At 51.0% G+C, this 21,187-nt stretch overlaps 6 protein-coding genes across 6 annotated transcripts; 3 read left to right on the top strand and 3 right to left on the bottom strand.

Moving 5' to 3' along the window:
• Positions 1–1,521: 1,521 nt before the first annotated feature.
• On the bottom strand, positions 1,522–4,101 carry A1O5_12577 (uncharacterized protein; the record flags this gene model as incomplete). The annotated part of the gene is made up of 2 exons (XM_007753146.1): positions 1,522–3,828; positions 3,895–4,101. The coding sequence occupies 2 exons, from the start codon at positions 4,099–4,101 to the stop codon at positions 1,522–1,524; spliced, it is 2,514 nt and encodes an 837-aa protein (XP_007751336.1).
• Positions 4,102–5,304: 1,203 nt separating this feature from the next.
• A1O5_12576 (uncharacterized protein) lies at positions 5,305–6,597 on the top strand (the record flags this gene model as incomplete). The annotated part of the gene is made up of 1 exon (XM_007753145.1): positions 5,305–6,597. The coding sequence occupies one exon, from the start codon at positions 5,305–5,307 to the stop codon at positions 6,595–6,597; it is 1,293 nt and encodes a 430-aa protein (XP_007751335.1).
• Positions 6,598–7,815: 1,218 nt separating this feature from the next.
• A1O5_12575 (uncharacterized protein) lies at positions 7,816–12,099 on the bottom strand (the record flags this gene model as incomplete). Its single annotated transcript, XM_007753144.1, has 1 exon — positions 7,816–12,099. One exon carries the CDS (start codon positions 12,097–12,099, stop codon positions 7,816–7,818), a length of 4,284 nt encoding a protein of 1,427 aa, XP_007751334.1.
• Positions 12,100–12,677: 578 nt separating this feature from the next.
• Positions 12,678–13,910, top strand: A1O5_12574 (uncharacterized protein; the record flags this gene model as incomplete). The annotated part of the gene is made up of 3 exons (XM_007753143.1): positions 12,678–13,149; positions 13,214–13,496; positions 13,562–13,910. The coding sequence occupies 3 exons, from the start codon at positions 12,678–12,680 to the stop codon at positions 13,908–13,910; spliced, it is 1,104 nt and encodes a 367-aa protein (XP_007751333.1).
• Positions 13,911–14,063: 153 nt separating this feature from the next.
• A1O5_12573 (uncharacterized protein) lies at positions 14,064–15,350 on the bottom strand (the record flags this gene model as incomplete). The annotated part of the gene is made up of 1 exon (XM_007753142.1): positions 14,064–15,350. One exon carries the CDS (start codon positions 15,348–15,350, stop codon positions 14,064–14,066), a length of 1,287 nt encoding a protein of 428 aa, XP_007751332.1.
• A 1,037-nt stretch (positions 15,351–16,387) lies between these two features.
• Positions 16,388–21,147, top strand: A1O5_12572 (sulfite reductase (ferredoxin); the record flags this gene model as incomplete). The annotated part of the gene is made up of 2 exons (XM_007753141.1): positions 16,388–16,418; positions 16,520–21,147. 2 exons carry the CDS (start codon positions 16,388–16,390, stop codon positions 21,145–21,147), a joined length of 4,659 nt encoding a protein of 1,552 aa, XP_007751331.1.
• Positions 21,148–21,187: the final 40 nt, after the last annotated feature.

Here is a 21,187-nt window from a genome sequence, read left to right as displayed (position 1 = left end):
CTCTACATGTAGTGACAAGCTCTGCGCACAAATCTGCATCGAGCGAAGAATTGGTAGGCACTGCTCCGGCCCTCTCTAGAAATGTAAATGCCACGAGGTCTATTATGCTTTGCGCGTTGCTGAGTCCCAGAGGCGGAACACTATAAGTTCATTTGTAGAGAACAGAACGAATTATGACCGTTTGTGTGTGCTGTTGAGGCCGTAAAGTGATGGATCATCGCACCAGGGACCCAACTATTTTAGGCATATATACACACTGTTGAAACTATTCAGCTGAAACTATTTCAATGCAGTCGAACAACTCGGGAAGGCCCTGCTAGTCACGATTGGTTGGAAATTTGGGTTCCAAATACAGACTCATATTAGGCTTTCGTTATATCAGAGGCTCAAGGAGATTCCTACTGTCTTGCGCTACCTACTCTCTATCGAAAGATTGTGCATCGAGGCTCGGAGGAGTTGTGCGGCGCGATTATTTGTTGGCGCCACTTCCTGTAAGATAGCAGGCTAACGTATTTCAGGGGCAATGGTCTATAAATGACTGCGCCGCGGAAAATCACCTCCCTGCACCTGGATTCCTGGCTAAAGTGCGGGGCTGCGGGTCCGTGATGGTAGAAGCGATGTGTTTTGAGACCTTGATGCGATTGGGTCGCTGGGTGAGACTATGTTAGTCGACCAAAGCCTAGTGTCTCCATATAAGGAAGTTCATATGGACGCCATGCGTGACCCAAGGGCCCACAAAATATGACAATGAATGCGACCGTGACTCTGAAGAATTTAACCTTCGACTAGAACAAAGCGAAGACGCTTTGAAAAGGACGTCTAGCTGCTGGCTGCAGATGTAGAGAAGCCAGGCCCGGTGGAGGAGTGCGGATGGATTCAAGTTGACAATCTTCCCACCAGGAAGCAATAACCAGAGCTGGGATACAGTGTGGCGCGCGTCTACCTTTTGTTCCTCTTTCTTCTAGCTCATTTTATAAAAGGCACAGCCCTGACGGGGGGTCACCTTTGGATAGCTCAGAGCGGTCTCTCAGAGGTAGAGAATAACAATCAATTGAGAAGGCTTTTTGTGCTGGTGCCCCTGACGTGCACTTACATACTTCAGATCTTGTTCGAGGCGGTTCACTTTGAACAGTCTTTGTGGGCATGGCTTGGTACCAGCCCGCGCTCATTTCCTTCCTAGTCGGCCGTATCGTCATGAATCCTTGAATTTCTAAATAGATCGGTCACTTGCCATAGGTACGTCGAGCTGGCCATAGTAGAGAATATCGTAGGGTCATCACTGTTAAATGATAATTTAAACATTATTAATTGACCCAACAGAACCTCGGCTGGAAATGGGTCAAAAGATGTGACTGCCATGTAAAAGCGGCTGCCTCACTACGACGTGAAACTGAAACGGTCTTTTTGTGTGTTACACTCACTATGGTAGATACCAATGACTTCTGATGCTGTCGAGTCTTTATGTTCTCTAACCTCCAATAAACTCCAGAGCCTTGTATTTTGGTGTATAATCCCTGTAGATCAGAAAGAAAACCGCATCAAGTTCGAATTCAAGACCAATGGAAGCGCAAAGGTGCAGCCAACAACCATAGCAAGGGGATAGATGGGTGCAAAACCCGTAATAATGAACATCTCGGGCACCAGATGGCCTAGAGGACCGATTCCCGCGAGGATAATCATAAGTGCGGTCATGATAACGCAATACGTCAAAGACCACTTGAACTTGCGCAGGATCAGAGCCAGTTCGCTGGCAAACGATAATACGTCTGCCTCTTTTGCAGTCGAGCCCCACGTCATATTGATGGAGAGGAGGTGGCAGAGAAGGGCGCGAGAGACATGGACTGAAATACCGCCAAAGAAGCAAGTGATCATCGGTAGCCACATCAAATTCTCGAGGAAGGCAATGAGCAGGTTTCGGTTCTCTGCCCGGAAGCGATGCACAGCCAGACTGACTGTTCCGAGGCAGCCAAAAACGATGGCGGTGCCGAAAAACCACCTGAAGGCTTCGATGTAGTACCAGTCGACGTACGAGCCGACCCAACCAAGCACAAGGTAGTTCATGAGTGCAAACACCCACGAGAATCCAATAGCAAAGTAAGTGCCGATATATCCCACGGTCGTGATCTTGTGGGTGAGATTGATGTCGCTCCGGATGAAGGTCCGGAAGGTCTTGGTAAAGGGTCCGTGAAAGAGCCAATCTTTCATGGGGTTGAAGATCAATTCGCAGCATCCGTACGCATACTTCTCCCAGCGTGCAACTTCATCGTACACGGTGAGGGAGACACCTTCCTCGAATCCACTGGATATCCCAAAGATGGTGCTGAACCGAGTAATATATCCCAACGACTGTAGGCGAAGTGCCATTTCGAAGTCTTCAGAGACGCAGTTCTCCGCCCAGAATGTGCTCTTTCCGTCAACTGTCGTGAGTTTGCCTGCTTGAAGAGCGGACCATCTGATGATGGCGTTATGACCAATGAATGGCGCGATGTCGCCATTGGCGACGGCATTCTTGATTGACGTATATATCATGTCATTGAAGAATGCAAAACATTTTTCAAAAGCGGTCCCTGTCGTTTTGATCGACCCAGAGGAAAATTGCATGATTGCTACTTCGGGAGAAGTCTCCATCTCGCATACGGCGTCGAGCAGACAGTCTTCTGGTACACGCGTGTCCGCGTCAACAAGAAGAATGTAGTCCCCAATGCGGATATCACCACCAGCCCAACTTCGGCCCTTGTCGGCTTGAAGAACAGTGGACAAGCAGTCTTGGCAGAGATCTTTCTCCGGTTGTTGCGTCCGGCCTGGGTCACAGTGAATTTCATTCATGAGTTCCTCAACACGATCACTGAGGCTCAAGGCGTAGTTCATATTGGACGCCTTCTTGAATTTCCCCGCTCGAACGAATGGTTCGATGTTGTTGGAAGCTTCTCCGGCGGGACAATGTTTCGGCCTCGCCACCCACCCAATGTGGTTCTCCTCATAGTAGTGTTTCCGCTGCTTCGCATCCGCATCGGAGATTAGCTGCAAGCCATCATCATTAACGAAGATGTTCGCAGTTCCGCCCTGCATTTCATATGTCGAGACCGCCCGTTTGAGGGACGCAATTGTAGGGTCGAGGACGGTCCAGAGTCCTTCCTTGTACACGGGACATTGTATAGTCACATGTGGAAGGTGGCGAGCTCTCCGCGGTGACGCTATGGAAGAATAACGCTTTGAGTTTACCTTGGACTGAGAGACTGGCCCGAATAACTGAAGAAGGTTTGTGAAAACTGACTGGTAGAAGAACCACCCCAGCCAGAGCTCAAGTGGAGCAAGGAGGATTAAAGTGAGTCTGGAATAGGTCTGATCGAGCCTGATCTCCATGACGAGATCACGCCAGCCAAAACTGATCCCCACGATCCCTAACGCCGCAGTAAGCGCCGTCACGTATGCCTGGGCAAGGACCACAGTTCGTTTTGGAGCATGGCCCGGTCCCTCCTCTGCTGAATCCACGTCTTCGGCAGTATGTCGGTGGGTCGACCCGTCGGATGGTGAGCCTGATAACGACGGTTTGACGTGCTGGTTGGAAAGATGCAGGTTCCACAAGTGCTTCAACAGCTGATCTTCCAGCTTTTCTGTGCGTTGGATGAGGTTGGTTGGGTCGTTGTCCCAAACCAGTAGTATCTTCACATCTTTGATAAATGCCGCATACCGGTGTGTACGGCATCGCAAGAGTCCTCTCATGTCCGGCAAGACTTGAACCTGATGGCCGTTTTGCAAGCGGACGTGGTCGGACTCGTAGCTCCGAAGGAAGATATCGACGACGGAAGTGCTGACAGTCAACGCCACCTATCATCTCGTCAACAGTTTTCGTCATAATCACACGACCGATTATTCTGGTATGTCATAACCCACCTTGGCATTTAAATGGGTGATTCCTTGCAGCAATCCCGGCATTTCATCGAACAAGGACGAGGGCTGACACAGAAATTCATCCTTCCGCCGCTTCAAGATGACTCCTCCTTTAAGCGTAGCGCCGCTCCACAGTCTTTCAAGCTGACGCTTGCGCAGATATTGGGCTATCGCACCACATTCAATGTCAATATAGTCTTCGCTGTCCATCTTCGTCGAGTCCTTGCTGCACCAGGGTTTCTCCAAGGGTGCTGTAGTGGGTAAGCTATGTCCGGTCTGAGCTTTACTTAACGAGCAACAGCGGGGGAGCGGCTCTTGTATTGAACTGCGGGATGGAGATGATGGAGCCACGAAGTCGTCCATTTCTGAAAAGGTCGGTTTGCTGGTCACTTGAAGTTCACAAGGAAGAGAACAAGCGGGCAGGACGACATTAAATGCTTGTCGTTGGACCTCCACTTGTCAGCGGTCCGGATCAAATGGCTAAACAACAGAAATTTCGGTGCATTGCAGTTCGGCGCCCTTTCGATGTTACCTTCTGAACTGGCTGCATCTTGACAGGGAGGAAACACAGCAATGGAGACCTGAACCAGAGGAGGCATTGCCCCCGATGGGCATGCGATTGAACTCTGTAAGCCAAGCCATTGTTCAATAACTGAGACTCTCCAGCAGAGAGGTCAAATTAGAATTTGGTGAGCTGCGAGTTATCACCTGAAGAGTCAGTGGGACTGCCTATTTGGTACAATGATGCGGTACGTAAGAGGTGCTGGGTACTCAAATCGTCTTGAAAGGTTTAGGGTGAGGCTGATGCGATGGGCGCCGAGCTGGAGGGGCGGTGCCTGGATCGCATCGGAAAAGAATCACGTTATGTAGCTCCCGCCAAGAGGCTGGTTCCTATCTTAAGTACCGAGTACGCACCAAACTACTTCTGGCCGCGAATGCGATGTCTGGGCTGGGCGAGCATATGGACTCTGATTGGTGTTTTGTTCGCTTCTCTGCTGCAAGTCGAATGGAGTTTCCTTTTGAGTCAATATGGCTTCAACTCCTTGATGGAGTTGTCTGAGAAGGTAGCAGAGCAAATCTTAGTATGAGGGACTACGTCAGACAAGTAGGCTGCGGTAGTACTATACTTCCGCGGCCAAAGGCACGGCCCTCACCTTCCATCATATAAGGCTGTGATTCCAACTCTGTAAGGGTCAAATCTTATAGAAGGCGACTCTTTGTTTCTAGAACATCGTGCTCAAAGACGCCTTCTTCGCCTTCTCCGAAGATCATTCTCTTCTCAATATTCCGTGATTGTCTTAAATCGCTGAGGAAAAGAGGCCCTAACGCTGAGGGTGGCTGCTGGGGTACTACCTCCACTTGCCCTGGAATCATTTCAGTGCACGCATTGCTTCAACTCCACTAGCCTCTAATATGGGGCATAACGTGCATATCGAGAACGATGAGAATAACACGGGACCATCAACCCTCAAAATGCGCCAGCTCGCATCCCCCACAACCTCGGATGGAACGGGGGAGACTGGCAAGCAATTTGGTTCCCGTCCCTGGAGGAAAAGAGGAATTCAGAGGTCCTGGCTTCGAAAGAAGGAACCACGAGAAAGGTGGATGACTATAATTCCTCTTATAGGGGCTGTCCTAGGCCTTTGTCTAGCAGGACTGCTCATCTGGGATGGAATCCGGCGGACCCCCTACCTCGAATACTGCACAGTCTACCGGGACCACTTTTCCTCGCCCACGCTGAATGATGCATGGACATTCGATATATCATCTACGGGATTCGGCAACGGGGAATTTGAAACCACAACGAATTCAACTAAAAATGTCTATATCAAGGATGGTATGCTCAATATCCAAGCTACAGTTCAAGATCCGCCTACTGTTCTCGGCCCACCAGACACGAATATTACCAACCTCTGCCCTGATCAGACCTCTGGCAACTGCGTTTCATATATCAACACCAGCATCGGCGTCATTGCCAACCCCATTCAAAGTGCTCGCATCAAAACGAAAGTGTCTATCCGGTACGGCAAGGTCGAAGTGGTTGCTCGCTTGCCTCGTGGCGACTGGCTGTGGCCTGCTATCTGGATGCTTCCGACCAATAACACTTACGGCGGATGGCCTCGGAGCGGCGAGATCGACATCATCGAAAGCAGAGGCAATAATTATACCTATCCCGCTGGGGGGGACAATACCATATCTTCAACACTCCACTGGGGTCCCAGTTGGCAGTATGATAGGTGGGATAAGACACACGGAAGTATGCTCGCACCAGGGGTCTCATTCAGCGACAGTTTCCATACTTTCGGCGTGGAATGGACGCCAAAATATATCTACACCTATCTGGACCGTCGCTTATTTCAAGTCATGCGGCACAACTTCGCAGAACCAATGTGGAAATTCGGAAAATTTTGGCAGTATGACAGTCCGTCCGTCCAACTCGGTAATCCTTGGGAGTCTTCCAGCTCTGATTCAAGCCCCTTCGACCAAGACTTCCACCTAATCCTCGACGTTGCAGTAGGTGGGACCAACGGCTGGTTTTGGAACGGTGTCGCCGGAAAGCCTTGGGATGACCAGGCCACAGATCCCCTCGCACAATTCTGGCAGAGCCGATCCAAATGGTATCCAACTTGGCAGAAAGGCCACGGCCCGGTGATGCAGGTTAAATCGGTTACCATGTGGCAACTAAAGGGCTACAATGGGTGTTAAGGTCAAGCGGTGGACAGAAAGAAGCCTAGAGGGCCACGACAAGTTGTTTATACCTTTGCCCTTTCGGATATCGGAAATGTGCTGGTCTGTTTCTCTTAGATCTAGATTGTTGAAGTATGATGAATCCCTGTCCGATTGATCTTGTATCACGCTTATTCGTTCTCCTACTACTCCCTTGCTAATCATGGACGGTGTGGCTACTAGGACTAGTATTGGTCTTAGATTCCGCTGTCTCGCCCCGTTAGCTAGCAATCCATTCTTCGAGGTCGAAGCAGGGTGCTGCAGCATTATTTCATTGCCATGTTCTGACTTCAGTTTTCGTCACAGAAGGGGTGGGGGATGGGGTTCTTTTCATAGTTCTTTCTTTTGATCGGAGCACCCGATTAGCGTTCGAATGACCCCGGTGGTCACCCGAGCTGGCACCAGACAAAAGGCAATAGGATGCTACACATACGGAAGACCTGGGGAGGGCTCGAAACAGCATTCGGGTGGCCCTCTCGTCCTTTGCAAATATGCTTACCAGCATGCATGTGTAGAACGACAAGACATCGGTAAATAAAACAGCGAAACGGACAACTCATGCCTTCTTACACAAAAACCTTAAACCGGCAACAGTTGTCTTTTACGATTCACTCAGTCTCGACACTTCAAGAAATCCTAGCACTTTACCCTTCATAAAGATTGCTGTATCGCCTCTAAATCGAGGGGATGTATACTAACTACCCCTCCGCTTAAGAAATGGTACTCGTGTGAACATACGTACTTGCTCGCGATCCATGCTGAATCACACTTGGTGTTCGCTGCGCGGCGAATTGGAGACACAGAATATATAGCAATTTACATTTTCCGTGCCCAAACCGTCGTCTCCTTTTCGTCCTCGAAAGACTGGAGCCGGCTCTATAAGCTGCTTATGTAACAAAGCAAGACCTGTAGGTAGTATCTCACATCCCAGATCCAATGCGGAGAGCTGGTATATATACACGCTTGAGCGGATAGAAGATCACTCAAATCTGCTTTGTACAGTCCAATTTTCCTTTCCTGCATCCCCCTGCGTGTCGGGAACGCCCATTATGTATGCAAAACACCCCTTTTTATCATGCATGAGCTGTTTCATGAACTCTCACGTCTTCCAAAACACCTTGCTGCTGAGTGTCATCTTGAATGGCCCTGCATCACTCAAAAGACACATCTTCTTCCAGATTCCAGCATGTAATACAATCATGAAAAGAAGTAAGTGCTATCCTTCAGCCTCTTGACATCAAAGTCACCCCTTTTTGGCACAGGCCGGAATTTGATTGGCAACCACAGCCAAATTTGGTTATTCTGGCTCTTCTGGCCGGTTTTCTTCTTTTGTGTCCGGAGCCTCTGCCCAAAGGAATTTACAGCAATGTGGTGTGCTTTTGAAATGGGATCGGATGTGGTAGCTTTGTGCATCATGTTGCCGGCATTTCCGGCGTCGATGATATCTTCGTCGTTATCGTTGGCGACCGAATCTCTCAGGGGATCTAGCGTGCTTGCCAGGTCGACATCGTCGGAGACTTCGCTCGCCTTGAGGGCCGCATCCACAATCTCTCCCTTTGCACACTCCATTGTCTCTGGGATTGCGCCGATCGCCGTCTCTCCCAAAGAATCTCGGTGGAACAGATATTTATCTCCGTCATATTTTTCATATAGACTGGCAGCTGTCACCATTGTTTCACCTTCTTCCTTCTGTATTGGATCGTCACTTGCCATCAACTTCTTCTTTCGGATTTCTCGGACCAATTCGGCATGCCGTCTTTGCTGGATGCTCTTTGACCCATTGCCGGCAGGGAAGACGCCTTCTGCAATCATCTGCCTACGGTACTCGGTGATGGCCTTCCCAAGAACATTAGACTTGTTGATTTGTGCCAAATAAAAATGTCCATCGTATCGCTTATTGAACTCAGCCGCAAGCCGCCCGATGATGTCGTCGCTGTGCATCCGAATGAAAGCATCTCGCAAAAGCTCGTTGAGAGAATTGACGTCGGCGGCATGAGTCCAGAAACTGTCGTGGACGGCAGAAAAGCTGAGTCCAAGTTCGTTTGCCTTCAATGCCGAGAGAACCATATGCGTGGCATCGAGGGAGTGAATAAAATTAGGAGGGAAAGCCTGCAATTGCTTCCTCTTGTTTACAGAATCCGCAACACTCGGCTGGGCTAGTGTGATGCTCTGTAGATTAGTCTGGATTGTCAATCCCTTGTTGATGCGATACGGCTGCACCACCGGCAGTTTAAGAGGCGTGGTCCAGATGACTGGTGACCGGAACGTTGCAGATTCTAGTACCTCTTTGACCTTAGCTTTGCTTCGACCTGGGCGCTCTTTGGTCTTGTGACCGCCAGAGGTTTCCTTTTCGTAAATTTTTTCTTGCTGCGTTGGAGATATCGAGGAACTGATTCGGTTGGCGCAATCCCCCAACCAGTACTGGATTTCATGGGCTCCTGTGAACAGTGCACCAAGACCTCTGAAAATCTTTCTTGCAATATAGGTCGATGCTTTACCTGAGAGCCCAGCAGCCTCAACTTCTGGGATCAGGACTTCCACTTGTTTTCGCACCTGCCGAATTGCACCGAGAAAAGTGACTCCATAGACGTTGGTCATGACAGTCTGTTTGACTACTTTCCGTGTGACTCTGCCGTCAAGCATCTTTGCCAGTGAGTCTCCCTTGGCAGCGTCTTCTCTGATCTCAGCTTTGACCAGTTCGCAAACACCACTGTAAACGTCGGCGGGCTTGTCACCTGGTTCCAGGTTGACCTGTCGGGCCCCAGCGAGGTCTCCACCAAGGGCAGCATAGTGTTGTAATCCATTACAGGAGCCATCTTGATGTATTGGCAGTCTGGAAACGAATTTCGTGGGGTCGGGACTTTCGAGAGCGTTGGTCAGTTCAAAGCAAGTGGCCAGACATTGCCACGGATCCTCCGCGGTGAGCCACCATCGTCTTCCGCTCAGAGGGTTCTTAACAGAGTCATAAATATCGTCAAGATGATCCATAGGAAACTGGGCACGGTCAGACAAGCTGGCTTTGTCGTAGCCGTAGACATTAGAGAGATGAATTTTCAACCAACGTAGTCCGTCAGTGCCCAGCTCGCGACCTTTGTCGAACAATAAGAGCCCTCGGCAGTTATCGGCACCCATCTGATTGAGATAGGGTGGGATAGGATAGGCTCGCCCACGGAAGTCGATGTTATGCGGCAAATAGAACGTCTCGTCTAGGTATGCCTTTGCGATTTCCATCTGGAAATTCTGGAAACAACGATTTGAGTGGATACCTGTTCTTTCGTTGTCCATTGCGCGCATCTTGGAGAACCACTCCCAGCGTTCCTTTTGTGTGGCATTCTCGCCGGGCCGTTCAATCTCAGGAAAGACTTTGTTCAGAGGCGGGAGGTTGGCGACCTGTTCTCCGCTATTCCAAGCCTCGAGCATTACGCCGAACACATCCTTGTTGACTCGCCAGCCGGTCTTGCCGAGGACATCAACACCAGCAAAAAGTTGATCTAGATCTCCTCGGCTTGCTGCAGCGATGCCGTAATCCTTTTGTGCAGTTTCATTTTGTTTGATTCGCAGAAACGGTTGCTTAGATTCCAGAAATCCTCCATCGTAAAAACCTTTCCAGGGTTTTGGCGGGCACACCATGGGCAACTGCTTCGCAATGAGATGTTCTGCGGGCTCGCTAACGAGGAGCTTGACAAAATCTTCGTGTAGGGAGACCATGCCCACTTTTCGGCCATTCTGGTAGGCAGTGGAATGGAGAAAAACAGGTTGAGGCATCGAAAGCACTGCTCCGGTGGTTGGATCCTTTCTCGTGATTGTAATCTTGGCAGTCTCAAACATAAGTTCACAAAGTACAGCGCCAACCTTTCCATGTATTGCTTTGGTCCACTCTTTGTTGTACACGAACGGTCGAGCAGCATGGTGGGACGAACGCCTATGCAGATGCGAGGACAGGGTTGCTTCAGACTCGAAGGGAGACCCAATTATCCCTTGTCTCTTGGCTTTGCGCACAGCCTTTTTTTCCCGATCGATATTTGTCGCGTTATATTCGTTTTCGAGAGTCTGACCGAGTGAGGTGACTAGCCTTACCAGCTTGACCGACTTCGAGGCGCCGACCTTGCTCATGATCTGCACAAGGGCGATGGAAGTGACGGCCGCCACGTGCTCCGGGGGAAGTAGCTCAAGGAAAGGTGAACATTCGGCTCGGAGCTTCTGTTGTGCTGACTTTGGACCGGGCAATTGATCCTCTTCCCTAGCTAGCTTGATCTCTTGCTTGATCTTGTCGGCCATTATTTCATGCCATTGCCAAAGTAAAGCTCCAATTTCGCCATGGGCGAGATCAGCCGGCAGGATCCCTATGCTAGCTCTTTTCTGGAATTCGGCCTTCCATCGGTCGAGGGCGGACTGTATTGCATCTCTCTCCAATCGGCGTTGTCGTTGTATGAGGGGATCTTCCTCCGACCTTGATTCAACAGTGTTTTCTATCTGTCCAGAAAAGAGAGACAGCGAGCGTTTGAGCGAGGAGAGGCCCAACCCTTTCTGCTCTGTTTCCCGAACATGGAACCGCTCTTTCTCGTTTGGTCTGGTCGTCACTGAGTCCCCCCGGGAGGTGTCCCCAGATTGCTCAGGTTGACGGGGAGTGACTTCAATTGTACAGATTTGAGAGAGTTTCCCAAGATCTCTATCATCCAGAACATCTCGCAGGCTCAGTACTTTGCTTTCCAACTGGTACCGTTTGGTCATATCCCAATAGCGGCGCACTGTCCGGTCTCGTTTGGATCCGATCAAGGTCTCCAGAGCCACCTTTAATTTTAGCGCAAATGTATGAGCATCTGGTTCCAGCTCCGCTTTTCTCATGTGCACCTCAATCCATTCGTTTATTCGTTTTTCATGATCAGCATTGCGATTCCATATCAGGTCATCCACCATGGCCGCAAGAACGCGATTGAATGAGTTCCGCAACCGAGCGGAATTGTTTTGGCAGAAAAGGCTCATCTGCGACAGAAGTGTGAATGCCCGGTCCCATCGGTGCACTTGCAGACAGGCATCCAGGGTGGCCTCAATTTCATCAATGTTCCTTAACTTGCTGTTTCCTGCATTATTCTCGAGGTGGTCTTCGACAAGTTCCGCGGCATCGAGCATCAATATCTGGGAGAGGTCAAAAGGAGAGAGGTCACTGGTCGCAGATCGATGCGAGGTTTGGGCTATGGGATAGTCTCGGTTGCCATAGGTGAAAGGGATATAATCATCGCTGCGGTCAAAGTTCTCGGGCGCGGATGCTGGGGAGGCCAGATGTCTCGACTGGGTGATGGGTGCAGGCAATGTTTTTGAGCGCGCCACCGTGGGACGTGTGGTCATTGATCTGTGCTGATGTCTCGCATTGTATGGCTGAACGAGGACGGGACACAGCCACGGTAGCTGGATTCTTTCGGCAGCCTGCTGGACATATTGAAGGGCATGCTTTGAGTTGGCCGCAGCTCGCGTGCGCAGCATTGCGCAAATCCAGATGCAAAACTGCTGGTAAAAGCTGCAATGATAGGATTTTTGGGAAATTTTATCATCACAGAAGCCCGCCACAGCCCCCAGCGGATGAAAAGGAAAGAAAATAGAGGAGATGGGACAGTCTGGTAGATGGAAAGCAGATGGAGTGACTTGGAGCGCATGGCAAAAAATCGTTTTGGGTTCAGGACTCAGGAGCATCTGCATCTGCCAGCATTGGGCGGAGCTTTGCCGGTGGAGCCCGGCTCACGTGCAGCAGAGGCCATAGCCAATGACAGTGGCGACTCTACCTGCACGGCCCCACCTGCCGTCCGAGGCAAAATGGGTTCACAGGGTCTACCAAGTACAAGTACATACGGCACAACTCTCTGCATTGATCCTTTGCGCTGTTGTCTCGGGTCGACTTGGCCATCCCCAACCAGCAGAAGGGAAGGGGGTTCTCTTCAGTAAAATCCGGAATTCTCAAGGATAGCAAGCAAAGCGCAAAGTGAAACGGCCGGAAAAGAAGAGTCTTGACCCTTTGTCTTCGCTACCGACACCAAAGACCGCTTCTTACAATTCATACCGAAGAGATGACCGCCAACAGGATCGTCAAGGTGGGAATAATAGGCTGTGGTGAGATAACGCAAGTGGCACACATCTCAACATTGGGCTTTCTCTCGGACTTTTTCACCATCACATATCTGTGCGACGTGTCAGCCGAATCTCTGAGACACAATGCCCTAAAGGTCATCAACCACATCCCCAAAACCACACAGAATCCGGCTGAGCTTTGTGCTGCACCAGAAGTCGATTTGGTTTTCATAGCAAGCTCTGATGAGTACCACGCCATCCACGTGATCGAGGGATTGAAGCATGGCAAGCATGTATTTATCGAGAAACCGATGGCATTGTGCATGAGGGATGCTGATGCCATAATTGAAGCCGAAGAAAAATCCAAAGGTAAAGTAATGGTGGGCTACATGCGTCGGTATGCTGCAGCCTATATGGACATGATCAAGGAGATTGGTGGGATGGATAAGATTCTTTATGCTCGAGTAAGAGGTATAGGGCTCTCACTGCTTCTGGTAGCTTGCAGCATAAAAGCTGAATTGCACTCGCTTTTGAGCAGATATAATCGGTCCCAACAGCCACTTTGTTGCGCAATCAGGCACATTCCCAAAGGTCTTTACAGACTTCACGCCTGAAGCCGTCCAGGACAGGAATGACAAGGCGTCAGACCTCGTACATCAAGCATTGTCGGTCGAATGCGGGTTGCCCGTTACCCCCGAGTCCACGAGAATGTGGCGATTGCTAGGCGGCCTAGGCTCTCATGACTTGTCGGCGATGAGAGAAGCGCTGGGAATGCCAGAACATGTCATTGGAGCGTCCATAAATCTTCCATTCTGGAGGTATGCCTGATCTCGGAAGGCATAACGGGATTTTACGTTGGACGGCAGGTCGCTAACGTGCACAGTGCGATGTTGGAATATCCCACCTTTTCGGTGACTTACGAATCTGGGGTTGACAATATCCCTCGCTTTGACGCCCATATTGAGGTCTACAGCATGACAAAATCCGTTCGGGTCAAATATGACACTCCGTATATTAAAGGTTTGCCGGTGACGATGGTTGTCTGCGAAAATGTCAACGGAGTATATAGGGAGTCCATTGTCAAGAAGACCTATGAAGACCCTTATACCTTGGAAATGAAGGAACTATACAAGATGGTTGCCCATGGAACAGAAGTGAAGACAACAGCGAAGGATGCAAAGATGGATGTGGAGATATTTCAAATGATCATTAAGGCTGGAACACGAACCTAGCCTTCGCCTGGGTAATGACCCTCGGGGTATCATGGTCGTTATGGCGGCCTTCAGAATCGATCCTCTGTAGGAAGAAAGATGACGTACACCTTCACTGCCTCACTTCATAGGTGGGCTGTCCTTGAAATGGAATACGCGGACTGGTTCCAAGAGTCACTTGCCAACAGGTATCGAGTCGGCAGGCGGGTTTTTCCTTGGTCGTCCTCTCTTCTTTGGAGGATTGCTTGGGACAGACTTCGTGGCTGATGACATAAGATTTCTTCTCGACGCTGGGAAAGAAGCAGCAGGCTCCTGTTTGATCTGAATGTCGTCAACCGCATTCTTTGCTGTTGCCGAGTGTTCTTCTGCCAGGTCGTCGTCTGTAATCTCCGGGCTGCTTAAGTCGCTGTCCTCACTCATGTTAAGTAGTGGGCCATGGCTGCTAGATGCTGCGCCGTTTGCCTCCTTTTGACGCTGTCGCTTCTCTTCCTCCGCCTTCTTCCTTCGAGCTCGCTCTCGTTCTCGGCCCCGTAACTTGGACAATAAGCCCTTCTTGCCATCCTCCCGGGGCGCGCTCATTTTGTCCAACCAATCACCATTGCTGATGCAGCTCTGCAGCTTGGGAAGAGCGTGCAACTGATCCGAGTCCAGGCACATCCGCGAGCCGAAAACCGTCTTAGCGCTGGGCTCGTCCTCATCAACCCATTCGTACTTCTGCCACTGGTCCATTTGGATATCTCGCAATTGCCTGGCATTTTCATTCATGGTACGGTCCTTGGAATCGTCCTTGGTGTCTCTGATTTTGATCTCGATGGCTTTCGATTCGACTTTTGGTGCCGGCTGTTCCAGGCCCGGCTTTTGGCGGGATGAGCTAGCATTGTTGCCACCTGTGAATCGCTTTTGGTTTATTTCATCTTCAGCATCGATGTGATGTAGTTGAGGCCGCATCTGCACAACAGCATCTAAGTAGGAGAGGTAGATCCGGTTTTGGTGAAAGCATCCCACGAGATAAATGGGATCGCGGGCGCTTTGGTTCGCAATCTTGCCACCCAGGGTCTGGGTGTTAAGCAACGGTGCAGGGGAGGGAGGTTGATCGTGCATAGGGATATCCTTCAGTCTCATCTGTGCTGTGCCCGTCCCAAAGCCACCGGCCAGACCAAACGAGCCTCCGGCATTGAGGGTGCGGCTCTCGGCCACGGCTCTCCCAAATCTTTCCCCTGCGCTTTCACTGTAATATCCTTGCGTCAACATGGGTATGTCAATTTCTATGAAACCAGCTTCTGATTTGAGACGAAAGGAAGTTGGGGCTTGGCCCCACGCGGCATTGTACGGTCTGTCATGAGAGCGGTATGAAGGATATTGGAGGAGATACAACTTCGAGGAATCCTTGGTATCTGACGAGAAGCTGCTGGTCAAACAGACATCGTAGGATGCAATGACAGGGTCGTCGTCGTCGGCCATGCTGGCCGGGTTGTGAACAGTGAATACAAGGTCGATGTGGTGCTGGTCAAGAAAAAGTCACTGGCCATCCAGTTCAAGTTCTGCGGAAAATCATCGAGGTCCAGCAAACGGCGCAACAAAAATGATCCGCGAATGACGCGCGCCAAGGCTGCATGCTCGCCGTATGCAAGGCTGCGGTGCTGCAAGGCTGCCACACACTTTGAATTTGCCGCCAACGGCACTCGGTGTTGGTCGTCTTTGCTATGTAGTCGGTACCTCGAGCTCACAATCCCAACTTATGATTTGTCTGCACGCACACACCACGAAAACCGCACTCGATGATGCGAGCAGACCGGACTCACACTCCATGGCCCTTCGATGCAGATAATTGTTGGACTCCACGAGACAGAATACGAGAAATTTCTCGGCTCATCTTGCCAATCCAGCCAGAAGTTCGGTAGCCATGCTTTCGAAGCAACAGTGGTAGGAACTGGTGATTACTTTTCGCAGCCAATCTTCATGTTACTCGGCCAACTATTTCTGGACGCCTTTCCTGTTCTTTGACGCTCCGGGGATGTTCCCAAAGTTTGTGCGAGACTTGTGCTGCACCGGTTGTTGTACGACGGGTTGGATTGGGATGGCCTCCCAAACGCAGACAGACCACGCTTCCAGCGATCCCACTTTGTGTCTGTCTGGTTTAGGCAAGTCTGTCTCTTTTGTCAACTGTCTCCGATCTTTCCTTCAAACCCTCCCTCCGTCGCTGTCACGAACCATCGGCACACGATGTCGCAATCGGGAGGCGACCAATCAGAGGGGCGGGAGAGCGAATGACGAGACCGATAGCCGTAGCAGCAAAAATTTGAGAGGCGGCTTTTGCGTACCGGCGAGGATCAAGGCTGTTGTGGAGGCTTGAGGAAGCGGAGAATGGTGCAGAAAGGCAGTATTGGGTGAAGTATTACTATTTCATCAATTCCTCTCCCTCCTGCTCTGCTTTTTCTCGACCTTCTATGCTTTGTTTGCTGTCGTTCTCTTAGACCATAAAACAAGCGACAAGCGACATGGGGTCCGTTGCGAGCCCCGCAGAAGCCGGTATGTTTCCATTGATCACAGTTCCCCGCTGCCACTATCTTTATTTGGGAATTTGGGTCGATCGACGAGGTGCACGCACTGACAGGGCCATTGTTGGGCAGTCGCGAGAATCGCCTACCTCGCCAGCGATGTCGTTCTCTCCGTCCAGCCATCGCTGAGCACCGATTCCGAGTTTTCTTATCACTTATCCCGATTTATTGCGAATAATGCAAAGAATTTCGTCTCGAAATCCCTCCCCGAGATCATCCCTGTGCGCCAAAATGCAGACCCTCTGCTTTCTGCGTACACGCCCCTGCAGGCCGGGAAATTGGTCTCGGCCACGGCTCCCTCCTCTATTCTATTGAACTCGGTACCTCATCTGTATAAACTCTCCCAATATCCGATCGTCCTACATGTGGCGCTGGGAACACCTCAGGCAGACTTCTCAGAAATTAGCTCGATCAGACAATGCGGCTTTACTTTCTTGCAGTCGGAGACTCTCCAAGAGGCACAGGATATTGCGTTGACAGCTCATGCCTTGGCTGTGAGAAGTGGTAAAGGTGTCATTCACTTCTACGATCCCGGCAATTCCGCCCAGGACAATCCAGTCGCGATCGAAAGTCGCGAGCTGGTCCAAGCACTTCTTGAGACTGGTGTTAAAGCTGCACATTCGGGTGAAACCGAACAGACGCTCTATGCCAGCAGTGGAAGAACTGCCACCGTCACGGATCTTGGTCTGCCCGAAGTTGCTCCTCCGCAAGCCCCCGCAACGACCTCGAGTGATATTTTACCTCCTGTTGCCGTTCCAACGTCAACAAATGGACATACCGAGATATCCTCGGCGACTTCTTTGTCTTCACGACGGCAGAGCTCTTCAGGTAGCACCGCGCCGTCTTCACTCGCGACTACGATAGAAACACCGGTTTCTCGCGCAGTGAACGCTACTGACATATTTAACTATGTCACTGAGATCTGGTCTGCAATCGCTCACATAACTGGCCGCAGCTATTCTGCAATTGAATACTCAGGTCCGCCGGACGCCGAGGCCGCTCTATATATTTTTGGCTCAACTGGAGTATTTGTTGACATCCTCGACTCTGATGATGTGCCAGCCGATCTTTCGGGCCTTGGTATAATCACAGCTCGACTTTACCGGCCATGGCTTGGTAGCGCTGTTCTTCTGGACTCTATCCCTAAAACAATCCAGAAGATTGCGGTGCTAGAGCAGATAAGAAGGAAAACTACCAAGTGGGGCCCTGCTTTCCTTGATCTGTTGTCAAGTTTGAACCCTGGTGCCGGTGGGCAAAGTGCAATCTCTCTAGTCCAGTACAGACTTGGCCAGATTGATGCATCAACAGCACTGCAAGCACTTCGTGGCATTTTCCAGAATCTCGCACCTCCAGTTACCCCCCGAAAACACTCCCGTCGTCGCGGTTATTCTCAGGCCGCGGCGATCTCGATCCAGAATCTTAGTATTGGCCACGAGGTTGAGCCAACAGTTGATAGTTTTACCCCTGAACAGCCGGAGGTTGAAAATGCCTATCTCAAAATCCTTGACCAGTTGTTCAGCAACAGACTTTACATTGCAAATCTGCTCGACAAGAAGAATGCAGGTGTCTCCTCCACGATTGCAGCATCACCTGAGTATGGGTTTGGTTCTCTGCTTGCCCGAACCGAACGACGGCAACAATTTGTCAAGGAGGCGGAAGGGGCTGCCCGCAGCAATCAATTTATCACCGAATCTCCCAAGCAATGGCTGTCAAGATGGGCGTTGAACGCCCATGACTCCGTGAAAGCGAATGAAATTGCTCCGGAGGTGGTTGCACGTCTGTCCACAGATGGCTCAAGGCTAGCAAACTCACTTCTTGACCAAAAGGCATTCTTTTTCAAGGAGGCACAGTGGCTGATCGGTTCCGATGCTTGGGCGTATGATCTAGGCAATTCTGGAGTTCATCATGTTCTCGCCTCAGGCGCCAACGTCAACTTGCTCATCATCGATTCGGAACCCTATTCAGAACGAGCTGCAGCAGATTCAATGAGACGTAAGAAAGACATTGGTCTCTATGCCATGAACTTCGGTAATGCCTACGTCGCCTCAGTGGCTGTATACAGCTCTTACACACAAGTCCTGCAAGCAATGATCGAGGCTGAAAGATTTAATGGGCCATCGGTCGTTTTGGCTTATCTTCCTTACCATAAGGAAAACGATTCACCATTGACAGTCCTGCAAGAAACCAAAAAAGCCGTCGATATGGGCTATTGGCCCTTGTACAGGTGGGACCCATCGAATGAAGACAAAGGGGAGCCCACATTCTCACTCGACTCTGAACGCATTAAACGGGAATTAGAGGAATTCTTGCGACGCGACAATCAGCTGACACAGGTGATGAATCGCCATCCTCACTTTGCCGCCAGCCTTTCGGAATCGTATGGTTCTGAAGTGCGCAAGTTGCAGAAACGCAAAGCGAAGGACGCGTATGAACAGATGTTAGAAGGCTTGTACGGAGCGCCACTGACGGTTCTATTTGCTTCTGACAACGGCAATGCCGAGGGGCTCGCGAAAAGACTGGGCAACCGTGGAAAAGCTCGAGGGTTGAAGACCATGGTATTCGCCCTGGACGACTACCCACTTGAGGACCTTCCAAACGAGGAGAACGTGGTGTTCATAACTAGCACAGCTGGACAAGGTGAATTCCCACAAAACGGTCGTGCGTTCTGGGAAGGTATCAAGGACGCTGCGGATCTTGATCTTTCCAATGTCCACTACTCGGTCTTTGCGCTTGGAGATAGCCACTATTGGCCACGAAAAGAGGACAAGATTTTCTACAACAAGCCTGGAAAAGATCTCGACTCTCGCATCCAGTTTCTAGGAGGCAAGCTGTTGACAGCTATTGGTTTAGGCGACGATCAGGATCCCGATGGCTTTCAAACCGCATACCAAGATTGGGAACCTACGCTCTGGCGGGCACTCAACGTCGCTAACGTGGAAGGTTTGCCGGAAGAGCCACCGCCGTTGACCAACGAAGACATCAAGCTGGCGTCCAACTATCTTCGAGGCACCATTGCAGAAGGACTCGCCGATACTTCAACTGGTGCTATCTCGGCATCAGATCAGCAGCTAACCAAATTCCACGGCACATATCAACAAGATGACCGCGACCTGCGTGATGAGCGGAAAGCTCAAGGTCTCGAGCCCGCCTATGCATTCATGATCAGATGTCGGCTGCCTGGAGGTGTGGCTACTCCCTCTCAATGGGTTCATATGGATGCAATTGCTTCGGCTCATGGCAATGAAACCATAAAACTGACCACCAGGCAAACATTCCAATTTCACGGCGTCATCAAATCGAAGCTAAGACCGGCTATGCGAGCAATCAACAAGGCACTCATGACGACAATCGCGGCCTGTGGTGATATCAACAGAAATGTCATGTGCTCGAGTTTGCCGACCATGTCGGAATATCACCAGGAAGTCCACGCCGTTTCAAAGAGGATATCCGACCATCTCTTGCCTTCCACCACCGCCTATCATGAAATTTGGTTGAAGGACGATACCACCGGTGAGAAGACACAAGTCGCCGGCGACGCCGTTCAAGACTTTGAACCCCTTTACGGCCCGACCTATCTCCCACGAAAGTTCAAGATCACGATTGCCATCCCTCCCCACAATGACACCGACGTCTACGCTCACGATGTCGGTCTGATCGCAATCCGGTCAAAGGACAACGGCCACCTAGAGGGCTTTAACATCCTCGCCGGAGGCGGCATGGGCGTGACACACAATGACAAGAAGACTTATCCTCGACTGGGATATATGATGGGCTATGTGCCTGCCGACGTGGCACACTTGGTGTGTGAAAAGATCATGCTCGTGCAACGTGACAACGGCGACCGGAAGAACCGCAAGCACGCACGGCTCAAGTACACCATGGACGACATGGGCAACGAGGTCTTCAAGTCGAAAGTCCAAGACCTCCTCACGCCTCTGGGGATCACCTTCGAGACACCGCGGCCCTATAAGTTCGATTCAAACATTGACACATTCGGCTGGCTGCGCGACGAAAAGGGCATGAACCACTTTACGTTCTTTATCGAGAACGGCCGCGTCGAGGACACGGCCGATTTCCCCATGCGCACGGGCCTGAGAGAAATCGCCAAGATCCACCAGGGCGAATTCCGCCTGACGGGCAACCAACACCTGATCCTGTCCAACGTGACCGATGAGGCCAAACCGGCCATCGTCGAGTTGATGAAGAAGTACAAGCTGGACAACACGCAGTTCACGGGCATGCGGCTGTCCAGCTCCGCGTGCGTGGCCTTCCCGACCTGCGGGCTCGCCATGGCCGAGTCGGAGCGCTACCTGCCGACGCTGATCAGCAAGCTGGAGGGGTGCCTGGAGGAGAACGGCCTCTCGCAGGACTCGATCGTGATGCGCATGACGGGCTGTCCGAACGGCTGCGCGCGGCCCTGGGTCGCCGAGGCGGCCTTCGTCGGCAAGGCCTACGGCGCCTACAACATGTACCTGGGCGGCGGGTACCACGGCCAGCGGCTCAACAAGCTGTACCGCAGCAGCATCAAGGAGGACGAGATCTTGGAGATCATGCAGGGCCTGCTGGGCCGGTACGCCAAGGAGCGCAACGCCGGCGAGAGGTTCGGCGACTGGACGATCCGCGCCGGCGTCATCCACGAGACCACCGAGGGCAAGAACTTCCACGAGAACACGGCCGAGGAGGAGAGCGATGCCGAGTAAGGAAGAATTCTCCGGCTCAAAAGGGTTTTGTTCGAAAAAA

Source organism: Cladophialophora psammophila (genome assembly GCF_000585535.1).
Source record: "Cladophialophora psammophila CBS 110553 chromosome Unknown aczJe-supercont1.35, whole genome shotgun sequence".
Lineage (NCBI taxonomy): Eukaryota > Fungi > Ascomycota > Eurotiomycetes > Chaetothyriales > Herpotrichiellaceae > Cladophialophora > Cladophialophora psammophila.
The sequence above is the reverse complement of the archived record's forward strand: the minus strand, read 5'-3'. Positions and strand labels throughout refer to the sequence as shown.